Source organism: Triticum urartu, chromosome 2, assembly GCF_003073215.2.
Source record: "Triticum urartu cultivar G1812 chromosome 2, Tu2.1, whole genome shotgun sequence".
NCBI classification, from domain to species: Eukaryota; Viridiplantae; Streptophyta; class Magnoliopsida; order Poales; family Poaceae; genus Triticum; species Triticum urartu.
Window position 1 is genome coordinate 7,191,575 of NC_053023.1, and position 10,281 is coordinate 7,201,855.

General features: G+C 47.8%; 1 protein-coding gene and 1 pseudogene across 1 annotated transcript; both read left to right on the forward strand.

Moving 5' to 3' along the window:
- Positions 1-492: 492 nt before the first annotated feature.
- Positions 493-6,090, forward strand: LOC125535020 (probable amidase At4g34880). The gene is made up of 5 exons (XM_048698085.1): positions 493-1,073; positions 1,180-1,394; positions 4,791-5,030; positions 5,243-5,441; positions 5,573-6,090. Exons 1-5 carry the CDS (start codon positions 555-557, stop codon positions 5,927-5,929), a joined length of 1,530 nt encoding a protein of 509 aa, XP_048554042.1. The 5' UTR covers positions 493-554; the 3' UTR covers positions 5,930-6,090.
- A 78-nt stretch (positions 6,091-6,168) lies between these two features.
- Positions 6,169-9,278, forward strand: LOC125535022 (annotated as a pseudogene).
- Positions 9,279-10,281: the final 1,003 nt, after the last annotated feature.

Genomic DNA, 10,281 nt, shown 5'->3' on the forward strand with positions numbered 1-10,281 from the left:
TGACCAAAGTCGTCATCACTCCATTGACACTCCAAGATCCATCCTTTTGTCGACTACTCTGATGCCCCGATTTCGCACGCACGCATCTGCCAAATAAGCAGGAGACCACTGAATGTACATCGCCAAAAAGGCTGAAATAAATCAGAAAAAATGAGCACCATTGTCAAGTCTAGAACTTGAACTCCAGCGCTCTAGTTCGACCACTTGCATTTTAACAACCATTGTCTATGCCCAAAGAAGGAATCAGGGCGTTTGCCGATTCCGTTGGTCAAACGGAACTTATTTTGGGCAGTTCCGTTTGGACTACCCATTGGCAATTGGCAATGCATGTACGGCGACTTGCAGCATTTTTTTTTTCTTAACTTGCAGCATGTGCGCTTCCTTGCTTGTATAATGTGCCAATTGGAGTCCATGGCGGGTGCCTTCCTAGCAAACAATCGGGTTTTTTTATCATGGGAAAGTTATTAATCTATGTTGATCTCATCGATAAGCTTGTGTTCAGTCAGCAGTCAGCACTAGACTTCACATTTGGACAGGCCGGCGTTAGCTCCAGGATGCCTCAGCCGCTCCTGGCAGTGGCCGCGGCGCTCGTGCTCCTGCTGTTCGCCGCCGCCGCCGCCCATGGCTTCGAGATCGAGGAGGCGACCGTGGCCAGCATCCAGCTAGGCTTCCACAACGGAAGCCTCACCTCCGTGGAGCTCGTCCGGTTCTACCTGGACCGCATCAGCCGCCTCAACCCACTGCTGCACGCCGTCATCGAGGTCAACCCGGATGCGCTCCGCCACGCCGCGCGCGCCGACGCAGAGCGCCGCTCCTCCTCGTCCGGCAAATGCGGGGCCCTGCACGGAGTCCCCGTCCTGCTCAAGGACAACATCGCCACCCGCGACGCGCTCAACACGACGGCCGGGTCCTTCGCCCTCCTCGGCTCCGTGGCCAGGCGGGACGCCGGTGTGGTGCGCCGGCTGCGGCGCGCGGGCGCTGTGGTGCTCGGCAAGGCCAACATGGACGAGTGGGCCAACTTCCGCAGCCTCGCCGGCACCGACGGCTGGAGCGCGCGCGGCGGCCAGGCCCGGGTAAGTAACTACACGAGCACATCTAGTGATCCTCTCACTCTGCTTGCTCCAATGGCGAACGAACTAATCCTAATCCTCTTGTCTTGCTCTGTGTTCTGTGGTGTAGAACCCGTACGTGCTGTCGGCGAGCCCGTGCGGGTCGAGTACGGGGTCGGCGATCGCCGCAGCGGCGAGCATGACGGCGGTGACGGTGGGGACGGAGACCGACGGCTCCATACTCTGCCCGGCGTCGCTGAACTCGGTGGTGGGGATCAAGCCCACGGTGGGGTTGACCAGCCGAGCGGGGGTCGTCCCCATCACACCACGCCAAGATACCGTCGGGTAAGTGATCGATTTAATTAACTGATCCCCTGCCTGTATGCAATGCATAGACCATCGATCTAACCAATGAAATATTCTAAAATCTAAAAAGTGCACGCGCACTGTTTAGACGAGTCGAGCGGCCGGGTGCTGGCCACACGATCTCGCTCCTATCGTCGCGCGCGTGGGTCAGGTGCTACCTTGTCGAGACGGCTTTCCATTCTCCCTTGCGCTGCCCCTGCTCCTCTCGTTCTTCCCATGGCGCCGTCGGCGTTGCCCCTGCTCCTCCCGTTTTTTCCATGGCGCCGCCCTAGCCCCCTCTCTCCTTCCCATGACAGGCAACAAGATCGACGGTCGAGCCTTTGCCGCCTTTCTGCCCCATTCATATCCAGCTTCATGTGCTCGATGGCGGTGGAGGTCAGCGGGAGCACCGACTAGCTGGAGTTCACCATGCTCCTCTCTGGCCCAATCCGCCCCTTCGGCCATGAACCGGGGTACCGCAGGGAAAGGGGGCAAGATTCTCATCCCCCCGACGCTGGTAAGGAAGGTGTCACGGGAATCAGCGCGTCATTGGCGAATACCGCCGGCCGCCGCTGCTGCAAATCTCTGAGTCTTGGTGAGTTTTGGTTAGATGGGGAAGAACCAGAGGACGAGAAGACGAGAAGACCTGTATGCTCTGTCTGAGCAGAGGCCAATGAGAATCTTTGACGAGGTAGATGGATTATTGGGGTTGGATGGATTGTAGGGAAGAGATCTGAGCTTCGTCTCCCTTCCCCTGTTCTTGCGTGCTTCCCTTTCTTCAGGAAGAAAAATATGCCCAAGCACTAGTATAGTTAATTTACGTTAATTACTACCCGCTAAGATATGTTGATCTTGCCCTTCGTTGTATCTTCTGCACCATCTGTTTCTCTATTCACCCGCCACGTAGATGAGTAGGTATGTGCCTTGCTTTGCAGGAAACCCATTGAACAATTGTACCTCTTCTCCTGAAGCCGATGCTGCTGTGCCTATGAGCTCAGATATGATGGATGCTTGTAACGTAGGAAGACTAGTCGCACACACATTGATATTTAGTTGGCTTGTAATGTAGTCCAGTTGCACATACGTTGATGTTTAGTTGACAGGAAGACTAATTGTACACACATATACTCAGTTGGCTTGTAATTTAGTTTAGTTGCACATACATTAATGTTTAGTTGGCAGGACACTAGTTGCACACACATATGTGCAACTGACGCGGCAATGTAGCTTAGTTGCACACACATTGATGTTTAGTTGGAAGGACTAGTTATACACATATGCTCAGTTGGCGCGGCAATGTGGTCTAGTTGCATACACGTTGATGTTTAGTTGGCAGGAAGACTAGTTCGTCGAAACATTCCCATGCGGGGTCTACTTTTAAAGAGCACGTCGCGTGGGTTTAAACGGTGAAAACAGATCTAAATTTTGACACGCGGTTTAGAAGATATATTTTTTATAATTTTGAAAACCAAAAATTAATACACAAGAAAAGAACACAAGAAATATTAGTGCAGCAATATGGGCATCCATCAAATGAGAAAAGACCACATAAGATGATTAATTAACTGTGTTTTTATAGCACTTTTAGATTACAGTAATTTTGTCTTTTTTAACCTGTGATAGGACTAGACGTGCTGCCGACCAAGGGGCCGGCTGCTCGCTAGCGCTAGCGAGCCCGCCAGCTAGACACGCCCATGAAATATACTCCCTCCGTTGTTAAATATAAATTTTTTTAGAGATTCCATTACAGAGACTACGAATGTATATAGACTAAAGGTTTACTTATTTTGCTCCGTGTGTAGTCTATAGCGAAATTTCTTAAAAAATATATATTTAGAAATAGAGAGAGTAGTAGTAACTCGTTAAACAAGTATATATCAGTAGATGTGTACTCCCTCTATCCCATGATATCTTATATTAAAAGAACGGAAGGAGTAGTTTCTTATGTTTTTTTCATTGATAGAACGAGCTAGATTCGTACTAGTAAAATGATGTTTCCAGCAGTATATGGTTTGTAATATGCAACTGCTATTAGACTACCCACATTGTGAATAACTTCAACAATAACATAAGGTTCAACTCAGCAAGTTTGCTTATGTGGCAGTGATTTAATGAGAAAAGAGAGATGAATTGAGCAAAATAGCTAATTACATTGGTCAAACTGCCGACCTAGAGATTCGTGCAAGCATTATTACAAATCCAAAAGGAGGTAATGTTATGATATTGATGCCAATTCTATGAAGTTTGTCAGTTAAAGCGGAATAAATCCGCTTTGTCAGCTACTACCTCCGTCCTAGGTTATAAGTTCACTTTGTATTTTGTGTCAAATTTTGTTATAAATTTAACTAACAAAATATTAATATATGTCACCAAAAATGATATAGTTGGATTCGTATTCGAACATAGTTTTCAATTATATTATTTTTTATAACATGCATTAACATTTTATTATTTAAATTTAAGGTCAACTTTAGCACAAAATACAAAAGGAGACTAATAAACCAGGACGGAGGTAATACTCCGTAGTTGTCAAAAATGTGAAAACAGCGGCTTAGGTTCATATAGCAGCCTAGCTTCGGCATATCATGCATGTCATATCACCGGAAAAAAAAGATCACTTTCAGTTATTGGACTCCACTACAAATTTGATGTCAGATGTTTGACAATGGCAAATCGAACGTTTTTCATGCCAAATTATGTTCTTCGAGGATGGCAAGTGTAGTTGGCGAGCATGGCAAATCCCCCTCGGTTCGCTTTTTACCAGAAAGATTACTGTCCTTACAAACTAAAATCGCTACTAAGCATACAATTCCGACGTAGGATATTTAGCGTTTCCATAGTTATTTTTGTACTCTCTTTGTTCCAAATCAATTAAAATTAGTAGAATTTTGCATGTCACGTGAGGTCGAATTATGGATTAACTGTTGAGGGTACACGCGACATGATATAGCTTGAATTGATAAAAATATTTTTTTTCAAAAGAGAGATCGAAAAGTGGGCTTTGAATGGTTGAGATGCAGGACAACTTGTTACACACAATCTTGCTATTGACATCAACAGATCTAGAGATCGAGATTGCAACCCCCTTTTTTTCTTGAATAAGAAATGTTTCTCAAAGTCCACTTTGATATTCAACTTGCCAACTGGCTAGGGTAGCTGCCACTCTTTCGGTCTTTCCTTGGTTTATAAATCATCCTAGTGGTATTTTGCAAATGGTGCTAAACATCCTACTGTAGTACAACACAGTAAATAGTTGTTGTTTTTTTGAAATGATGGTCAAACCTCCGGTCTCTGCATCGTTATGATGCACACAATCACTATTATTAATGGTTGCCATATGAACTGTGTCTTCAAGTAAAGTAAAACAAATGGAGATCTTGATGTTTCATACGGCAGGCCGATTTGCCGCACAGTGACAGATGCGGTGCTTGTGCTGGACGCCATCGTTGGCTACGACGCCCTCGACGCGGCAGCCACAAGCACAGCTTCCAAGTACATCCCCGATGGTGGATACACACAGTTCTTGAAGAAAGACGGACTAAACGGGAAGAGGATCGGCATCCCCAATGGGTTCTTCAACTACGCGAATGGGACCGTGCAGCACACAGTTTACCAACAACATATAGACACAATGAGGTATTTGCCTTCTTCTTTTACAATAGCGGAGCAATCCTAATTTCCATCTTTGCCCTCTTTGTGAGATGTTCAATGCCTCAAGTACTGCAAAGTTTGCCGAAAAAGTATTACTATCTCCGATCCATATTAATTGTCGCTATTAGATAGATCCGTTTGAGCAACAACTAATATGGATCGGAGAGAGTCACATTACCTTGTTTGTCCATTTGAAGGAAACAAGGAGCAATAGTGATCGAGGACCTTGACATAGCGAATCTAAGTGTCATATTGGATTCCCTTAACAATGGACAAGAGATTGCATTAGCAGCAGAGTTCAAGTTAAGCCTCAACGCATATCTGCCGGGCTTATCCTACTCTCCAGTTCGAACACCTGCAGAGATCATAGCTTTCAACGATGCACATCCCGTTGAGGTCAGCTTAGTTCAGAGTTGATTGTTTTCATCTTCATGTATTTTCTCATCGTTACCTTTATGTTATGGTTTATATGTTTGTTTCCGTTAAAAGTCACGAAACTGAAATTACGAGATTGACACGCATGGCAGGAAAAGATGAAGGAAATTGGGCAGATCATCTTCCTGGTGGCCGAGAACACGACCGGCATTGGTGCCATTGAGAAAGCGGCGATCAGTCAGCTAAACAAGCTGTCCGCCGACGGGCTAGAGAAGCTGATGAGGGAGCATGAGCTGGACGCGGTCGTGACACCCAACGACTCCGCGTCCTCCGTGCTCGCCATGGGCGGCATGCCGGCCATCACCGTACCGGGTGGTTACGGCAAGCTAGGGGTGCCGTTTGGTGTCAGCTTCGGTGGGTTGAAGGGGTACGAGCCGAGGCTGATCGAGATGGCGTATGCGTTTGAGCAGGTTACCATGGTCAGGAAGACCCCCACTTTCTTGCCGTAGAACAGACAAGAGAATGGTGGTGTTGTTGGGATTTATTTTGTTTGTTTCACCATATTTATGTACATCTATGGTGTAATTATTTTCCGCAAATTTGTCGACAAATATTTAGATACTTTTCAGAAGATCTTTCCTGGAAATGTATCGTTGGAAAAGTGACCGGGACAGGCATACTCATGGAGCATCTGAAAAATGCCAAAAGCGACTCCACAAAATATGTTCAAATGCCACTAACTTAAAGCAACGGGCGCACTGGCAAAACCACTAACCACACTGACACTGGCACCGTGCAGCTCAGCTAAGTATGGCTTGGCTGCGGCTGCAATCTGCTGCCGCCGTCCTCGCTCTGATGGTCATCGCCGGCGCCGCGCACAGCTTCGAGTTCCACGAGGCCACCATCGACGCCATCCAGCTCGGCTTCCGCAACGGCAGCCTCACCTCGGCCGCGCTCGTCCAGTTCTATCTGGACCAGATCAGCCGCCTGAACCCGCTGCTGCGCGCCGTCATCGAGGTCAACCCGGACGCGCTCCGGCAGGCGGCTTGCGCCGACGCCGCGCGCGGCCGCGGCCAGCCCACCGGCGTGCTGCACGGCGTATACCCGTCCTGCTCAAGGACAACATCGCCACCCGCGACGCGCTCAACACCACGGCCGGCTCCTTGGCGCTCCTCGGCTCCGTGGTGAGGCGGGACGCCGGCGTGGCGGCCCGGCTGCGGCGCGCGGGCGCCGTGGTGCTCGGCAAGTCTAACCCCTCCGAGTGGTCCGAGTTCCGCCAAGTCGACAACGGGTGGAGCGCCCGCGGCGGCCAGACGCGCAACCCGTACGTGCTGTCGTCCGACCCGTGTGGGTCGAGCGCCGGGTCGGGCGTCGCCGCGGCGGCGAACATGGCGGCCGTGACGCTGGGTACCGACACCGACGGCTCCATACTCTGCCCGTCGTCGTTCAACTCCGTGGTCGGCATCAGGCCGACCCTCGGGCTCACCAGCCGTGCCGGCGTCGTGTCCATCACCCCGTTGCAGGACACCGTCGGGTGGGAATTCTTCTTCTTGATGTTGTTTCTCTTCATTCATCATTATTGGAATATATTGTCGTCTTTCTCCATCATCAGTTTTGACTTTTGAATGAATTGGCTGGAGCATGAATCTTCTATATCTAAATAATTAGCCCTCACTAACATATTTCTCTCAACATGCAAGCATGCCACCTCATCATTCAACATGCATGAAAAAGGCTCACCTCAACATGGAACTATGCATAATAAAAACCCACCTCAACATGCAAACATGCATGGAAAATTTCATTCTATTATGCTATTTACATTTAATTTTTATATTCATTTAAAAACTATTATTTCAAATATTAATGTTTCATATAACCAAAACCTCATCAAAATATTGCAAAACATTCCTGCAACAACGTGCGGAGCGTCATCTAGTTCAATATGGTATCAGGCTCAAAAGTCTTAATAAGTTCAAGACTCTGCCAACGCAATATTAAAAAAAGATTATGTGGCCTACTTAAATTCATTGAAAAATAGCACGCTATAGTGTATTGAGAATTGTCTCGCTAAATATATTAGTGTACAACGTCTCGTTAATAGCACACTATAACGTGATATAGCACGCTAATAGCATATCTTGAGGTCAGCTCTATTTTACTGTAGCGCGCTATTTTTTTTCCTTGCTTAAATCCCACGTCTAAGAACTAAATAAGTCTAGACGTGAGGGAAGCGTTGAAATATATTTTCCACCTCTCTTCATCGGTTTGAATTTTGAATGAGTTGGAATGCAGGCCGATTTGCCGGACGGTGTCAGACGCGGTGCACGTGCTGGACGCCGTCATCGGCTACGACGAGCACGACGCCGCGGCCACCGGAGCGGCGTCCAAGTACATCCCTCCCGGCGGGTACGCGCAGTTCTTGAGGAAGGACGGGCTGAGAGGCAAGAGGGTCGGCGTCCTCCGTGGATTCTTCCAATCATATGCAGGCACGCAGCGACTGAGGGTGTACGAGCAGCACCTCGCCACCATGAGGTGAGTGACGAACAATTTAAATAAATACCGCCGACTGTCGATGGTTTTCTATTATTTTGGAATGCAAATTTGGAACCTTTATGACCGATTTGGTAGAAAAGAGGGAATGGTGTGCATTTTTCATTGGGGATTCCGTGAAATAAAACGTCGAGTCTTCCTCCTATCCCTTATGTGGGATATCCAATGTATTGGAAGTCAGGTTAAAGATGGTCTTTATCGTCATCTTATTCTTTATATGGAATGTGGGGGGCAAGGTACCTTCGGGTCCTTCGTCTTGGTTCAACCAAATAAACTATGAAAAATGATGTGAATTTCAAAATTTTAGTGTATTGTTTTTTTTTGAACTAAAGAAGGTACCTAAAGGTTTCGATTTTGCATCCATATACTCTTATTCTATTTTATATTAATTTCGTCAAAGGAAACATGGGGCCGTGGTGGTCGATAACTTACGTGTCACGGCCAATCCGACGGCTCTGTTGGATGATATCAGTTCCAACGAGGGCATCGCAGTGGTGGCAGAGTTCAAGCTCAGCATAAACGCCTACTTGGCAGACTTGGTCTACTCCCCGGTCCATTCGCTCGCGGACATCATAGTTTTCAACAACGCACATCCTATAGAGGTAATAATAAATAGCGTAAAAAACTGAAAATTCTTGATTTATCTTATTGTATGTTCGAAATAATAAGCAGCAATATATCCAAGAACATATTGTGTAACTTAGTTTACCCACAAACTTTAGAGGCCGTGTTGCTTGTGCATCGGTTCATTTACATCCATCGATGCAGAGGCCCGGATCCAATAAGTGAGCTGAAACCTAATTAATGACATGTTTGCTGCAGGAGCGGATGAAAGATTTCGGGCAGGATGACCTTATCGCGGCCCAAAACACAAGCGGCATTGGCCCCGTGGAAAGAGTGGCGATACGACGGCTAAAGGAACTGTCAGCTAATGGGCTGGAGAAGTTGATGAAGGAGCACCAACTAGACGCGATTGTGACGCCCGGCAGCGACGCTTCTAGCCTTCTTGCCACAGGTGGTCACCCTGGCATGATTGTGCCAGCGGGGTTTAACGAGCAAGGGGTTCCCTTTGGCATATGCTTCGGTGGGCTGCAGGGGTACGAGCCAAGGCTGATCGAGATGGCATATGCATTCGAGCAAGCTACTAAAGTGAGGAAGCCACCCATGTTCAAGCCCTAGCTGGAATGCACAATCAAGAGTTAAGTATAACCCTAGTATGTGCATCAGCCATTCAGAAACTTAGTGTGTGTTCATGATGCTTTGTATCGCCTTCATGCTCAATAATATGAGTTAATAGAGAACACCCTTTATATCTCTCAGTAGTGCATGTAAAAACTTGCTTCGGTTGTCGGGTCTTGGCCTCCTTTATATATTCGTGGTATGGTGGTAGCCTCCTCATCTCTGAGTAGGCTTATTTACGAGGACCCAAAGCATATCCCAATGGTGTGGGCATCAAGGTCTACATATACCTAGGTCCATACACCCCATATGACATATATAGTATATGCATACGTAGTACAACTACTCATTGTCACACAACATTTATTCAAAATATTGCAGCTCATGTGAAAAATTGTCGCATGAAGTTCATATAAGATGTTTCGGAGGAATCTATGTGCCCAACAAGCATGAAGGGTGTGGGCACGAGCAATGTAGAAAAGCAGGACTTTACCCGGTCTGTGGACTAAGCGTTCGATCTTACCCTCGGCCCTAAGATCAAATGTCTGAACCCTATGATCGGTGGGAATCTAAGTATATTGAATCTCCTTACATGATGGTTGATATATCTTCTACTAATCCACATAAGAGTGTTCTTCAAAAAAATTTGCTCTTAGGGCACGTACAATGCAAGATGCTTAGGGTGTGTTTAGTTTGAGTCACCAAGTGGAACGGCATGGGCTGGACCCGTCCCTGGGCCTTGTTCCAGCGTTTGGTACGCAAATGGAACAGAACCCACTCGTTCCCACCGAACGAATATTCTGTGTATATCCGGAACCAAGCCATACCTCCGAATCGGGCGGACCATGCGGAACGGGTGCCTCTTTCCCCTCCCCCCGACTCGCACGCACCCTCCATATCTCAGCGCCGCCACTCCCCCGACTCCCACCTCGCCCATTCTCCGGCGTCGGCTGCCCGTCTCCTCCGTGTCGTCTCTCCTCCTGCTTGTCTTCCTCCCAACAGTTGGCCATCTTCATCTCTCCCAGCGACAGAAGGAGGAGCGGCCATCTTACCGCAGACACATTCAGGCAAAGGAAGGAGGAGCGGCCGTCCTGTCACAGGCACATCTGAGCGGCCGAAGCTGCTTGCT

What these genes read in the sequence shown, in the direction of transcription:
- LOC125535020 (XM_048698085.1), top strand. Translation starts at nt 555, where the DNA reads ATGCCTCAGCCGCTCCTGGCAGTGGCCGCGGCGCTCGTGCTCCTGCTG. An exon ending in CGCGCGGCGGCCAGGCCCGG is followed by an intron (nt 1,074 to 1,179) that starts GTAAGTAACTAC and finishes TCTGTGGTGTAG; the next exon opens with AACCCGTACGTGCTGTCGGC. An exon ending in ACGATGCACATCCCGTTGAG is followed by an intron (nt 5,442 to 5,572) that starts GTCAGCTTAGTT and finishes CACGCATGGCAG; the next exon opens with GAAAAGATGAAGGAAATTGG.